The following is a 16,465-nucleotide window of genomic DNA, read 5'->3' as shown; positions in this document are numbered from 1 at the left end:
TGCAGAACACTTACCTTCTGAGCAATAAGTTTTGCTACCACATCTCTGGCATGGACATCTATGGTACAGATCGTCATAATCTTCTGCCTGTCTCCAGGTGGAAGTTCTCCCAGCAAAAGTGTAATCAGTGTGTTCAACTGAGAAATCTAGGAGGAATTTGTTTTTAAAAGGAAAAGAGGGGTTGTAACTATGGAAACTGGTAACAGCCCAATAATCATCACATTTGCAGAGTGATTGAGTTTACAAACAATTTCAAATTTGTGGTCTCTGCTGGTCCTTAGACCACCCTGGGAAGAGACATTTCATTTTATTGGAAGGAATCTGACCAAGAGGAAAGACGGGAACCAGTGAGAAATGACAAATTTAGGGGAAGCAGCAGGTTTCCTAGAGGTACAGAACTGACTCCCATCCTCCTGATGATGTAGTCCCTGACTTCACTGAAATGGGAAGGGGGAAATCAGATTAACATTCCAAAATCGACAGTAGAACTTCACTTAACAAGTCACTTTTTCTTCAGAAAGATTCATTGTGTAATTCATGTGTAGTGCTTCTTGTTTTTGGACACAAGATAGTATAAGTACTGAGAAAAGATTCAGGTCGTTTTTCTTATTTACATTCCTATTGTTTTAGGCTTCCATCCTAATGGTAGGTGACAGGTAGCAAAGGATTAAGAGCCCAACAGCCACTCATCTAGTTCCTCTGAGCTAATGGTTACTCAGCACTGACTATCTGGCAGGCACTATGCATGCATATACGTATTGTGTGGGTATTCTAATGGCTACAACTGCAAGAGGAAGTATAATTATAATACCAACTGCATCTATGAGAACACAAGGTTATTTGCCCAAGATCACACATACAAGATTTAGTACCAGGTCTATGATTTTACTACATATTTTGCAAATATGAAATCTTTTCATTGTGGATCATGTCATGTTATCACTGAACCTTGTCAGGCAGGAGCAGAAAGCACATGGGATGCCAGTAATTTTGGTAAATGAGGAAGAATAACTCATATTCTTCATCTGGGAATTCTCTTTTGTAGATAGAGAGATTTTTTGGGGGGGGAAAGGGGTGGTCTTGGGGCTTGAACTCGGGGCTTGGGTCCTGTCCCTGAGCTTCCTTTGCTCAAATCTAGTGCTGTACCACTTGAGCCACACCACCACTTTGGGGGTGTTTCTTGGGTAGTTTAGTAAAAAAAAGTGTCTCATGGGCTTTCCTGCCCTGGCTGGCTTGGAACTGTGAACCTCAGATCTCAGCCTCCTGAGTAGTTAGGATTACAGGCGTGAACAGCCAGTGCCTAGGTTAGAGATGCTTTTTATGGAAGGCATAGTGTCTGATCACCACTTCAACTGACATGCTCTTCTATGGAACTACAGCATTCCCAAAGAGGCCTGGTCTGCTTAGTGGGATGACAGTGATCTCACTATGAAGGATAGTGTCAGGCACAAAAAGTTAGAAGACTCAAAGTCAGAGAGAACTCGTAGTTCTGCTGGTTCCTAATATTAAGATTGTTGGTTCATGATTTTGCTCTGGTCCCTCTCCTGTGTCAAGATGGATAGAAGAGGCCACATAAGGAACTGTATCTCTAAATGGTACAGCGTTTTGTATGCATGTGTGTTTGCTAGTACTGAGGCTTGTATGCAGGAACTCACACTCTTCTTTGGCTTTCTTGCTCAAGGCTGGTGCTCTACTACTTGAGCTATACCTCTATTTCCATTTTTTTGCTGGTAAGTTGGAGATAAGCATCTTATGGATTTGTCAAACTGTGTTTCTCCAGTCTCAGCCTCCTGAATAGCTAGGATTATAGATGTGAACCACTGGTCCTGACTGCCAGAACTCTTGACCCCTCTCTGGATATAACACTGAAGTTAGATTGCAGTTCTTGAAACCTATCAATGTTTGATCTTCAATAATATCAGAAACAATGGATTTTCATTTCCAGCAACCAGTGCAAAGGAAATTGTAAAAGGGAAAAAAATCCTACCCACTCTTTGAAAGCATGATGGTACGCACTGTGGAACCTCAGTTTGCTGCCTTTTTCTGCAGTGCTCACTTCCTGCTTCTCAGGTACATGAATTACTAAAAACCACAGCACAATATTAAACAATGGGTGTCGGAGACAGGGCACATAATTCCCTCATTCTTGACACTAATGGAAGTGACTCAAATGTTTCACCATTAAGTATGGTTTTCTCTGCAGGTTTCTGGTAGATACTTTTCATCAAGTTTTAAAACTTCCTTTGAATTCTTATACTTGAAAAGAAAAAGATGTAAAGGCAATAACCTAAACTCCTACCTTAAGAAACTTGAAAAAGTTAAAGGAATTAATCTCAAAGTAAATACCAAAGAGGAAACAACATAAGAATGGAAATTAGTGAGCCATAAAGTGAACAACAGAGAAACTTATCAGAGTTAAAGGTTACTTCTTTGAAAACAAAATTAAAATTGGTCAGCACCTAGAAAGGCTGATTAAGGAAAAAGAACAAAACAAAATTAGCAGCACCAGGAAGACAGGTGACCACCAGGCCAGATTTTCCCAGATGTTCTTTACACAATGATAAGACAGTATAAACTATAAAACTTAGATACATTTTTGCTGCAAAAGGCCAGACGCTCACTATTCAGTTCTATGGCCACACTTCTCCATCACTTCCACTCCATTTTGTCACTGTGACACGCAAGCAGGCTCAGATAAAGTACCCTGGGACCTATTCAGACAGAGAACTATAATTTGCCAACCCCAACAAATACTCCAAACCAAAGGAACCTCAAAAAGCTCAATAGCCACCTGTGCATTAAAGAAATCAATTAATAATAAAGAACCACAAAGAACACTCAAGGCCCAGATAGCAACATCACTATGTCTATAATATATGTCTTTCACTAAGTCAGGTGGAACCCTAGTCTTCTGAGTATATCCCAAGCCACTCAAAGACACAAAGATATCCTAAGGAACCATTTACAAGTATCTCTGACAAAGAATAAAATTAGCATACAGACTGCAGCAAAAGTATACAAACATGTAAAAACTGGATTAATAATGAACTGGAGTTTTTTAAAATTCAGAAATGTGAAGGTGGCTCATTTAAAATTTCACAAGGCTGTGGGCACTGCTTAATGGTGAGGGCCATGCTTCATACAAATGAAGTTTCAAGTTCAATCCCCTGCTTTGTCCCAACCCTAAAGTAGATGAATGAATCAAGAAAATGTGGTATATATACACAATGGAATTTTATGCCTCCATCAGAAAGAATGACATTGTCCTATTAGTTAGGAAATGGAAAGACTTGGAAAAAATTATATTAAGTGAAGTAAGCCAGGCCCAAAGAAACATAGGTCCCATGGTTTCCCTTATTTGCAATAACTAGTATATGTCTGAGACAAGCAGAAAAGGTCAGATAAATTGATGTTTGTTAGGTGAAATGAACCCCAAGATAAAGGTTCAAATGGTTTTGCTTTCATGCAATTGTTTCTAACATATTTATAAGATGATTTCTTTGTTGCTTTGTATATCCCTTCCCCACGGTATAACCCCTGCTTTCACTGTATTTGATGTTGATATCATTTGTGGATGGGAAGGGCAAAAACAAATTGTTTAAATAGGGATACAGGTGGACCCACTGTAACAATGAGATGTTCAAATTGTTATGTCGAAAAAGGAACTTTACAACTTTGGTGAGGGGTGGGGTGGGGGGCTGGGGGAAGATGGGAAGGGATGGGAAGGGGAAACAAAGAAGGAGGCAACAATGCTTGATAAGAAATGCACTCATTATCTTGCCCATGTAATTGTGACCCCTCTGTATGGTATTTTCACAATAAAAAATTAAAAAAAAGAAATTCAACACAAGAAAAATAATACATATTAACCAGGTATGGTGCTGTGCAATTATTATCCTAGCTACCTGGGGGACTGGGAGACAGCCAGGCCTAGATTGGCCTGGAACTCAACAGAAGCAAGTGGGCATGGTGTCATGTGACTGTCATTCCAAGTCAGTGAGAAATGAAAAGTAGGAAGATCACAGCCCAGACTCATGCCCAGGCAGGAAGCAAGAATTACTATAATGTTATGGCAATGAAGACTACTGATTTGGCATAAAGGCATAAGAAGATACCAATGGAACAGAAGGTTTGGAAATTGATCAGCATATACACAATCTATTGATGCTTGGGACCAAGTAAATTTAGTGCGGAAAGGTATTATGCATAAACCAAAGACTTTAGTGAAAGCTTAGAACTACAAAGCACCTTGGGAGAAACAAGAGAATTATCATGACTTTTAGGTAGGCAAAGCTTTCTTGTATATGTCAGAGAAAATACTATCTTTGCACGAAATTTGCTACCTCAAAATTACAACTTGCTCACTCATACAAGATGTCATTAAGAAAATGAGTAAGTTGAGCTCAAGGAGTTCATGCCTATATTTAGGAGCCTAAGATCTGAGGATCTCAGTTAGAAGTCAGACTGAACAGAAAAGCCAGAGAGACTCTATCTCCAATTAACCAGCAAAAATCTGGGCTAGAAGTGCAGCTCAAAGGGCGGTGCATCAGCTGTGAATAAACATGCTTAGTGAATCCGAGGCCCTGAGTTCAAGACCTGGTATATTACACATACACACATGAGAAGGAAGAAGAGATGGAAGGAAATGAGCCATCTACCCCAAATGAAGAAATTCTACAACCAATAACAAAAGTAGAAGGCATTCAATTTTAAAAATTCAACCAAAAATTTAAACAGATATTTTGCAATAGTAAATAGTAAAATATCTAGCAAGTTAACTAGAAGTTAACTAGAAGTTACTCAACATCTTAGGGAGAAATGTAAAATGAAATTGCACTGAGATACTTTTATAGCTACCAGAATGGCTATAATGACAGTTATATGACAACACTAAACATGGACAAGTATATGAATCAATTAGAATTCTGTCCCATTGTTGATAGGAGTTTGAGAATGGACTTTCTGTTTCTTAAATTGTTAAATATACACCATCTCTATCATCAAGCAATTTTACTTTTAGGTATTTACCCAGAAGATTAAATTATACCTACACAATGACTGTTTTCAAGAACACGTAAAGCAGCCTTAAGCCTCAAACTAGAAACCAAAGTGATGCCATGATGGTTTTGCTTTACCACAGCCCACACTCAAAGGAGCCATGTGACCATGGTCTGAAATCCTTGAAAGTATGAGCCACAGTAAACCTGATCTCCTTTTGGTTGATCTAAGGTATTTGGTCACAGCAATAAAAACTGACTACGACAACCACTAATTTTGCATCCAATTTTTTCCTGTTTGCTTATGTGTTTCTATTATTATTGCTAAAGTCATTGTACATTGAATATAATAATTGCATTTGCTCACCTTTCCAATTTGTTTTTGAAACAATTTCTCTATTAGTTACTCAAAGGCCAAAGATGGCCTTTAAGCAGTAAAATGAAAGTGTCTTTCTAGTACATACAGTAATTTTGACTGTTTGTAATAGGAAAAGTTACTAATGGGCGAAGTTTTATACTGCTTATCAACAGTCTAATTGAAAGCTCTTTGGATAATGTCTTAGCACATCATTGTCACTAATGTTTTGGCGTTTTGATTTTGTTTCCAGTCCTAGGGCTTGAACTTAGTGCCTGGGTGCTGTCCCTGAGTCTTTTTGGGCTCCAGGCTAGCTCTCTATCCCTTGAACCACAGTAACACTTCCAGCTTCTTCTGAGTAGTTTGTTGAAGAGTCTCACAGACCTTTCTGCCAGGGCCAGCTTTGAACCAGATCCTCAGATCTCAGCCTCCTGAGCAGCTAGGATTACAGGCATGAGCCACTGGCACCTGGCTTGCCACTAATTTTTTAAAGTATAAAATTCATCTCTATTCTGATGATATTTACCCAGGTCAGTAATAAAGGAGAAGAAAACCAGACTTACCAGTTCCCACATCTCCAAAACAAAACATTTTTGTCAAGGAACCTTCCAACTGAAATAATTAAATTTATGATATCTGTCTTATTTTCACAGATTCTAACAAGCTAGGGTTATAGCCAAAGACATACAGAGATATGTTGGATGTATCCAAACTGTGGCATTTTTGTTTTTAATCCTAATACCATCATGCAATTATATTAGGTCTCAGGGAAAAATGGAGTTTAAAATAATATCTTGGATTATCTATCTTAAAATTCTCAAGCAAGAGCTAAGTAAAGAAGTTTCTCATTTAGGTAGATTATCTATTATAGCCAACTTTGATCTTCTGTTCTAAAATTAAGCCATTTTAAAGTACTAAAGTTCATTTCAAATACTCACAGAATTAATGAGATTAATTTCAATTAAAAACATACAATAAATAGGGATATAGATTGAGCCATTGTAACAATGAGATGTACAAGATGCTATGTGGAAAAAGGAACTTTACAATTTAGGTGGGAGGAGGGGGGTGTAGTTGAGGAGGTGGGAGGGACCAGATGGTAGGGGAAAAACATAGGAGGAGGCAACAATGCTGGATAAGAAATGTACTCATTACCTTGCTCATGTAACTGTAACCCCTCTGTATTTTCACAATAAAAAACTTATTAAAAAAACAAACAAAAAACATACTCCAGTACATGGCTGCATCCACTTTTTAAAGGGAGAACAATAAAAGGGTTTCAGCTTAGCTGTATGGCACACCTCAGTTCTCAGCTTTAGGAATATAAGAATACTTGCTTCTCTGATACCTCTAATTTCCTTTGATAATAAATTATAAATATAAAATTGATTGATGGCCTGGAGTGATGGCTCAATAGTCAAAACACCACCAGCCTGTCAAACACAAACCCTAGTAGTACCACCACACACACACACACATGCACGCACGCACACACGCACGCACGCACGCATGCAAATAGATTGATGGATGAATAGTTAGAAGCCTGGATAAAATACGTGATAAAGTAATATAAAATATTAATTGTAGAATAAAGATGGTAAGCTTAGATATCAGGATACAATTCTTTCAACTTCTTTCTATGTTTGAAACATTTTATAAATTAGGTATGAATTAAATTGTATATCATATTAGACACCACTGACATTACTGTTGTTATCAGCATCATAGACTAATAATAGCAATGGCTAACACATATTTCAGTTTTGCCAAGCACTTTAAAATAGTATTTTACATATATTAAGTTAACCTTTCTAGAGTACAATGTATATAATGTTATTCTTGTAATACAGATGATGAAACTAAGACATGAAAATCACTTGCACAGAAAGTGGAGCTACAGCTCAAAGTGGTAGAGCACTAACCTTGAGTGAAAAAGCTCAAAGGCAGTACCTAGGCCCACCACCAACAACAAAGAAAATTGCTTGCCAATAACCACAGAACTTATTATTAACTGGTAGAAGCTGAGATTTGAGCATATGCAAATTATCTCTAGGTTCTTTTTCCTAATCATTTGCTACAGGGAAGAAAGTGAACTCAAAACTAGATTTAAGAAGTTACCTGAAATGCAACACAAAAAGATAGAAAATATGGGACATGAAGAGTGCCATACATCTAAGCTGAAGCCATTTCACTGTTCTCCCTTTAAAAATGGATGCAAAAAGAAAGGCATTGATAAAATCAGAAGAGAAGGAAATTTTCTGAAATTGAAGAAGATATATAAGTGAAGATCAAAGATTTGCTGAGTCTTTAACAGATTAAATTTAAAATGGGGTAGGAGAACCTTTCAACTATGTGTAGTATAATGAAATATCAGAGCCACAAAAAGAAATCTTAAAAGCAGGCAAAACAAGACAGGCTGCTTACAAAGGAAAAGAAATTTGACTATTTTAAGATTTTATACAGTGAAAGCAGGGGTTATACCATGGGGGAGGGACATACAAAGCAACAAAGAAATCATCTTATAAATATGTTGGAAACAATCACATGAAAGAGTCCCCATTTGAGTCCTTATTTTGGGGCTCATTTCGCCTAACATCAACTTATCTGATCATTTCTGCTTGTCTCAGACATATACTAGTAATGATGTTGGTATAATTTGTGGAGGGGAAGGGAAAAAACAAGTTGTTTAAATAGGGATACAGGTGGACCCATTGCAACAATGAGATGTACAAGATGTTATGTTGAAAAACGAACTTTACAACTTTGGCGGGGGAGGGGGAGGGAAAGGGGGAGAAGGGATGGAATGGGAAGAGGAAACAAAGCAGGCGGCAACAATGCTTGATAAGAAATGTACTCATTATCTTGCTCCTGTAATTGTAACCCCTCTGTATGGTATTTTCATAATAAAAAAATACAAGACAAAAAGGCAGAAATTTATAACCAAAGAAATAAAGTTACCAATTCAAAAAAAAAGATTTTATAGAAACAATGAAAATCAATGGGGCTGGGAAGGTGGCTCAGTGGTAGAGCACTTGCCTTGCATGCCTGAGGCCCTGGGTTCGATTCCTTAGCACCACATAACCAAAAAGAAAAAAGCCGGAAGTGGCACTGTAGCTCAAGTGGTAGAGCACTAGCCTTGAGCTGAAGAGCTGAGGGATAGCGCCCAGGCCCAGAGTTCAGGCCCCACGACTGGACCCCCCCCCAAAAAAAAGAAACAATGAAAATCAGAAGATAGTGGAAAAATATTTTTTTCTAGGGCTGGAATGTAGCTTAGTGACAAAACACTTCTCATGGATTTGATCCCCAGTTTTATATACTACATATTGTACTACATATACTATATACTATATATATATGTGTGTGTGTACTATATGTACTGTATATAGGTACAATATATAATATGTATATTTTATAATATGTATATTATATATATTTCTAAATTCTAACTTGCAACTCAGAATTCTTTACCTAATAGACTTAAAAAAAAAAGTTAAAATAAAGATGAGGGGCTCAAAAGTTTTCTATTCATCACTGAGCAAGTGCTAAAAGATCTGCTACAGAAAGAAAGGAATTAAAGTCAGAAATAAAAAATAGGAGTAGGAAAGGGAGAGAGAAAGCAAGAGAGAAAGAGAGGGACAGGGAAAGAGAAGGAGAGGCAGAGAGAGATGGGGGAGAGAGACAGGGAGAGAAGGAGAGAGAGATATGGAAAGAGGGAGAGAGATAGGGAGGAAGGGAGAGAGAGAAGGAGGGAGAGAGGGAGAGAGGGAAAGAGAGGAAAAGAGGGAGAGGGAGAGGGAGAGAGGGAAGAGGGAGAGAAGGTAAGAGAGGGAAAGAGAGGGAGAGAGGGAGAGAAGGAGGGGAGAGGAGAGGGAGAGAGAGAGGGAGAGGGAGAGTAGTGAATGCCCAGTATTTTTATATTGGTGAATTCAAGTGAAATAAAAACTACTACATCTCAGCCACTTCTTTCAATTGAATCCTATAATGCGAAGTCTACTAAATACCAACCAATGCCTATAGGATAGGAAACCCAATTCTCTAAGAGTAAATAATAAATGAATGAAACTCACCTCTTTGAGTATCAAAAGAATCATACATCCATAAAAAATGAAAGATACCTGTTTTTTGTGGAAGTCCTTTAGGGCTGTTTCATAGCCTTCCTCCAGCCTACTGAAGGCAATTCCTACATCTGTTGTCCACCAGACTTGTGAGCCAGTTAGTGCAACCTGGGCTGGGAAATCAAAAATCCACAGCTCCCTAGGTTTTTCTTCATAGGCTGCTATGGCTCCTGTGATAGCCTGGCGCACCGTTTCTTGCATAGTCTGTTCAAGTTGTAGAAGCCAACTTTCCACCTTGGAAGCAAATTGAAATGTGGTAACACTGGTTTAGTCATGGAAGGTAAGCATCCATCCTCACACCCGTGATATGGCAGGTGGCCTTAACTCTAACCCTTCTAGGAAACTATAAGAGGGATGGTTCAAAAGAGTAAGTCTATTTTCCTTACATAGCCTGTCTTCTACCAGGGGTAGAGCGCATGTTATTTCGCCTACCAGTGGGCTAATAACTCTTCACAGTTTAAACAGAGGATGTGTTCTCTGTGACTCAGTTTTCAACTTTGAAAACAAAGGGGTTCTAGACCAGGGCTCCTCTCTGGTAATAGTGTTTTGAGAAATTCAATATCCCAGAGCTTAGGGGTAATTAAAATTGATTTTAAAATACCTTTGGTTATTTTAAATTATCCTGAAAATTTTTCTCTAAAATCTTCATCATTTTTACTCTGAGGCCAAAATATTTTTTACCAAGAATCTTAATCCTATTCCCTACCGGTTCTAATCTTTGCACTTGTCAGAAATTAGACAGCTAGAGTGTATAGAGAATAGGACAACTACTGACTTGTGGGAAAAAAATCTTTTAATTTTTTTTAAATTTCAAGTTTATTTTGCTTCCACAAATAGCCAGTTTTCTACCATGTTCAAATGTGCTTTGTTGTATTAATCCATCTCTCTGGTTCCATTTGATGATAACATGTAACTGAAAAAGTACATTGCAAAAAAACCAATAACAACAACAGTTGATCCCAGCAATTAAAAAAAAAAAAAAAACACTAAAAGCCAGCTACCAGTAGCTCATGCCTGTAACCCTAGCTACTCAAGAGGCTGAGATCTAAAAATAGAGGCTTAAAGCCAGCCTATGTAGATAAATCCATGATTTTATCTCCAACTAGCCAGCAAAAGGCCAGAAGTGCAGGTTTTGCTCAAGTGGTACAGTACCAGCTTTGAATGAGAAGCCAATCAAGAGCTTGAGGCCTTGAGTTCAAACTGGGCAAAAAGTAAAGAAAAGACTATGCTGAATAAAAATCAAAGACTATATCAGATTCTAAAGATGCTACAACTGATTTCTTTTCCTGTCCCTGTGACGCTGGTAGCATTTTAAGAGTTTCTTGACAATCGGAAAGGGGGGCATACTATTAGTGCGCTGGCCACCTTCTCCTTGAAAGAAAAGGCAAATGATGCAGTGAGCATGTCCCAGTAGCAACTGAGGAATCCTTCTCCCTGACTTCAAAGTTGGGCTTTATTAACACACACAAGTTCATGGTAACTGATCTAATCAATGGGGTTTTAGGTCTCTGCTTTTAAGTACAACAGAGGGCCCTCAGTAAATCAGTTGTTACTTGATGGATCAGCTCCCATGAATTATGGAATGCATGTCCTCAGTAGACCATCCATTTAGAAAGACAAGACACATTCTAAGACAACAAAGCAGCTCATGTTTGGATCACCAGGCCAACAATAGCAACTTCACATGGTGTGCTTTGACAATATAGTATGAATTGACAACTCAGCTCTGATAGGGTGTTTACTGGAGCCTCATGGATATTGCATAACATTCAGCCTAACCTTCTATGATTAAAATGACTACTCCCATTACTACTAATTATGCATGTATACATTTCCTCAGTGAGCCAAGGTTATGTCTAATTCTTTGGTGGGCCTAAGGCAACATCTGATGCATAGTAAGTATTCCATCCACACTTGCCCAATAAAATATAAGCAAATTAAAATGGGAAAGAAAAATGAGAAAATGTGGGAAATACTAAAAGAGAGAAAATAAACAGCAAAGGCAATTAGAGAGCAAATGCAATATGTGCTCAAAAGTCTCTGCATCCGTTTCTTATACAGAAAAAATTAGAGTACTATAAAAACTTTCAATATCAAGGGTTCCTGCTAGTGACAAGCCCATTGATCAATTGGACTCTCCCCCTCTGGGCACCATGCCAGTAAATGACAGCCTGCTGGGTCGGGGCAGACAGTAATACACTTTTGTCAAGATAGTTTATGGTGACTTTTCCTAATCATTATAATAATATCCTAAAAACCCCAAGAGATCAAAAAAATATATTTTAATCAAAATGTTCTACCATCTGCTTCCCTTTCATTTGGCAGGATTTTTCTGGTAAATATTAAAAAGCAACAGAGAGGAGCAAAGAGAACCCTTGTAAAAAAAAATAAGCTTGCAAACTCATTGCTGCAAAGAACTTTGCTGAAGGAAGCCGTGTCCCAACCCAAAAGGTTCACTGATAGATGCTAATTCTTTACTTTCTCCACGAGTCCAACCAAGCTACCATATATCACCAGAAAAAAAAAAGATGCAGCTCCCCTCAATCGCAGAATACACTGAGGACTCTGCCATAAATTATAAGAAGTCATTCTTGAGGATAACTGATAGGTGTATTTTTTTTTTTTTTTTTTTTTTGTTCTGCTGTGGGGCGTGAACTCTAGTCCTAGGCGCTGTCCCTGCACTCTCCAGCTCAAGGCAAGGGCTCTACCACTTGAGCCACAGTGTCACTTCCAGTTTTCTGGTGGTTTATTGGAGATAAGAGTCTCACAGACTTTCCTTCCCGGGCTGGCTTTGAACCACATTCCTCAGATCTCAGCCTCCTGAGTAGCTAGGATGACAGGCATGAGCCACGGGCGCCCACTGGTAAGTGTATTTTTAAGGTACTTTTTTCCTTTCTGCTTTAGTGTGGGTGCTGGATGGGGGTTGAACTCAGGGCCTTGAGAGCTCTCAGCTGACTTTTTTGCTCTATCACTTGAGGAACACCGCAACTTCTAGTTTTTTTGCTGGTTAATAGGAGATAAGAATCTTAGGACTTTCTTGCCCTGGCTGGCGGGAGCCACTATCCTCAGATCTCAGTCTCTTGAGTAGCTAGGATTACAGAAGTGAGCCACTGGTAACTGGAAAGGATATTCTAACTCTGTGCATACAATAAGTAGAACATGTGATGTCAGATTGGTAGACTCAAAAAACCATTTACAGCATTCAAGTTCGAGCCACAAAGCTCCTTAAAATCATGTGTTATCATAAGGCACTTCTTCATGGCCCTTTTCTGTATTCTCTGAGCAATGGTGAACACCAAGTAGGCTACATAAAAGGCCCAGTCATGAGGCTACATAAAAGGCCCAGTGATGGGGCTACAATTCTTACTAATTCTGTGGTGCCTTCATTTAATTTGTGACCATCACTGTTGGTCTAGTTCAAATCCTGCCACCTCAGACACCCTGAAGTGAAATGAGCAGAAACTGAGCAGCATGGGAGAGTCACCACAGAGGATAACACAAATAAGAACCTCTTAGCACAAACCCAACCAAAGCGTGATTTGATACAAGTGATAATTAGAAATTATCCTGGAGACGTTCCCTTCACATAGAAAACCTTCATAGTCATATCTTACATGGCCCGTGCAATCACACTCTTCTGAGAATGGGACATACTCCTTTTCTTTGCTGTACATTCCAACTGCCCGGTGTGCAGAGTCATCCTGATTATCTAGGAACTGCAAGTCTGCCATGCTGTCAAAGAGTTTGGCAAGGTGACGTGTTACCTAAGACAAAAATATTAGATAAGAATGTTTCTTAATGTAGAGGTATTCAGATAGTCTGGAGATGAAGCAATATAAAAATCACAAGACTTTCTATATAGAGTTTTTGAGTTGTCTCAAATGTTTTACCTCAAAATAGATTCCTACAAAAAATGCTGGAATGTTGACCTTCAAATGACAGCACTTGAAATGACCTTGGAAAAAAACAGCCACGCAGTCAGTGCCATCATTAATAGCTGGCTAGCAAATGCTTACCTTGCAAAATAACCTATTTTCTTTCTAGAGAGTGGAGGTTTCTGGATCTCCCTCCTTGCTTCTACTCATTACTCCTGTAGACAAGCATTCTTTTGGGACTTTCATAGTCAAAACTTTTTTAATTTGAATTTATATTGTCAGTCCATACAATTTTAAAGGCTGGTAGTTAGATTCATTAAGATGTATTGCGTTCACAAACTGATAAGCTGCATTGAAACCTCTTTGTATAATTAACAATAATAAAAAAAATAGTAAACAATAGCTGGTAAAATATCTGAAACAAACATGTAAACTGGATATCTTATTCTGTTTTGTATCATTTATTTACCCAATACTTCGGTAAACCTCCAAAAATCTATGATACCAAAGAAAGGCAAATAACGCTTCCCTATTTCCATTGAATAAGGAAACTGAAGCTGTAATGTTAGACAAATTCTCTAAGTCAACATTGCTAAAGATGAGCAGTGATGAAATTTTGAACCTACAATTCCAGGCTATCTTGTTAAAGGTCAAATCCTCTAATGTTGTAACCTCTTGAATCCTATGTTTATAGAGTTTTCCAAATGAATATTGAGTTTGGTGCAGATAGAAAATGGGGTAATTAAAACAAAGATCAAATTGAAATGCAAAACCATCAGCTCCTGTCTTACTAGAGGCTAGTTTAAAGGATTAAAACAGAGTTGGTCTCCAAACATAACCCCTGAGGAGCAACACAGCTGACCTGGTCATTAGTGCAGCACAGACCAGGAAGGGCCCCCCACTCATGATTGAGTTTGCACTGAGTTCCTCAGCAAGTTAAATTCTTAAAAAAGTACTAATTCCACTCCCAGGTAGCTCTTGAAGAGAATTAAAAACAGGTACTCAAATAGGCATTTACACTATGCTCACAATAGCTAAAAAGTGACATTTATCATTGGATGGATGAATAAATCGTGTAATTATACAATCAAATGTTGTGTAATGGAATGTTCCTATAAAAAGGAATAAAGTACATACCTGTAAGACAACATGGATGAGTTGTGAAAATCCCAAACCACATCATGTTTGCTAGTTATAAAATAGTACAGGATCCCATTTACTTGTAATACCAAAACTGGGAAGATCCATGAATATAGAAAGTAGATTGGTTTGTAGGAACTAGGGAAAAGGAGCTACACAGAGCAATTATGTGGTGAGGACAGGTTTTCCTTTGGAAAGATGTTGAACCTAGTAAGAAGTGATGGTTTTACAGATATATGCAATATGACATGGAATTATAGACTTTAAAACAGTTGATTTTATAAGAATTTTACCTTAATAGGAAAGAATTGCTTCTGGTAAACAAATGATTGAAAAATATGTTATATAATATTTCCCAGTATATAGCTCTGTCTGTGGGATGACTATTTCTTCAAATGCAGTTTAACTAGACCAGCCAAGTATACAATAACAAGCTTCTAGAAACAAGAGCAACTTGACTAGCTATCTGCACAATAAGGCCAACATAAGAAAGAGACTCCTTAAGGGTGATTTAATCATCAAAGATTTTAGCCTTTACACTTTTGCTGTATGGGCAGTTTTAGCACTGAAGAAGCCACATCAACAAGTCTTCCAAGTTTAAAATAGATGAGCTGTTAAGATGCTTGCTTACTTCAGATGTAGAGAGTGGTAGCCGACTGATCACTACCTAGGTTATCATATTGTCCTTCATTCCTGTACATTACCCAAAGGACATTTACACACAGAAAGTTTGCAATAATCTAGCAATCCATTCTCCCAGCCCAAGTGGCCAGGAAGCGCACAGATGTTGAATGACTTCTACTGGGTAATGGGCCTAGATAATATTCCATTGAAAAGCTGCAAGATGAATGAGACTCAGCCATCAGACACCCTCACACATTATTGCTTTGCTGGGAAAATTATTTTAAAACAACTTCTGGCCCTCTAACCACTCAGTCATAAGCCAGGAAATGCAAACCTTATAACTTATGCTTTTTCTCCATACTTACAACCTAGCATGGTTGAAATCTGATGATTTTATATTCCACTATTTAAAGTTCCTGAAAGGATAAGGCATTTTTGTAATGAATGTGGATCCTGTTGTCCTCACTTTTATTCTATTTCTAGTAAATCAAACTAAGCACCCCCCATCAATCTTAATATTTCATCCCAAATTAAATTTTCTTCTTCCTACCTATTTGCAAAGATATTTTGTGTTGTAGCTGAAAATAAAAAATGAACTCCTCCCCTGCTTTTTTTTTTTTTTTTTTTTTTTTTGCGGGTCCTGGGGCTTGAACTCAGAGCCTGGGCACTATCCCTGAACTTTTCTGTTCTCCAGGCTAGTGCTCTACCACTTGAGCCACAGTACTATCTCTGGCCTTTTCTGAGTAATTTACTGGAGATAAGAGTCTCATGGACTTTCCTGCCTAAGCTGGCTTCAAACCACAATTTTTAGATCTCAGCCTTCTGAGTTGCTAGGATTGACCTTGCCTTACTACTTGATCCTCTAGTCCCTTTTGTGTTGGTTATTTTTGAGCTAGGGTCTCATTGTATGCTCAAGAAAGCCTTCCTACTTATACTTATCCCCTATCCCTGGGATACAGATATGCACCATGGCATCCAGCCATTGAGATGAAGTATTATGAACTTTTATGTCCAGACTGACTTCCAACCATAATCTCCCATCTCCACCTCTTAAGTAGCTACGATTATAGGCTTGAGCCATTGTACCTAGATTGGAGCAAAACTTCATAATGTTTTAAGTAGAGTTTTAAACGGTTAGTAACAAAAGCAGAAATGTCCACTCGATATATGTAAATGAGGTATATTGACCTACTATTGTACACAGGCTGCCCTGACTTCACACAATATGGATCATAACAATGACCGAACAAGCAAAAATCACATCAGCCATCTAATCAATTGGGAAGCAGGACAGTGCAAAGACGTGTGTGTGTGTGTGTGTGTGTGTGTGTGTGTGTGTGTATGTGTGTATGTATGTGT

At 38.2% G+C, this 16,465-nt stretch overlaps 1 protein-coding gene across 1 annotated transcript in view; it reads right to left on the bottom strand.

The window, feature by feature from the left end:
* Nucleotides 1-16,465, bottom strand: part of Dnah11 (dynein axonemal heavy chain 11) — a 274,358-nt gene that overhangs the window by 177,804 nt on the left and 80,089 nt on the right. Inside the window, exons 28-30 of the mRNA XM_042685047.1 lie at nucleotides 13,082-13,231; nucleotides 9,468-9,701; nucleotides 15-146 (exon numbers count right to left, since the gene is read on the bottom strand). Coding sequence (XP_042540981.1) covers nucleotides 15-146; nucleotides 9,468-9,701; nucleotides 13,082-13,231 — 516 coding nt within the window. The remainder of the gene's footprint in view (nucleotides 1-14; nucleotides 147-9,467; nucleotides 9,702-13,081; nucleotides 13,232-16,465) is intronic.

Source organism: Dipodomys spectabilis, unplaced genomic scaffold (assembly GCF_019054845.1).
Source record: "Dipodomys spectabilis isolate Male_0828 unplaced genomic scaffold, ASM1905484v1 ptg000092l, whole genome shotgun sequence".
NCBI classification, from domain to species: Eukaryota; Metazoa; Chordata; class Mammalia; order Rodentia; family Heteromyidae; genus Dipodomys; species Dipodomys spectabilis.
Note: the sequence above shows the minus strand (reverse complement) of the source record. Positions and strands in the feature narration are given on the sequence as shown.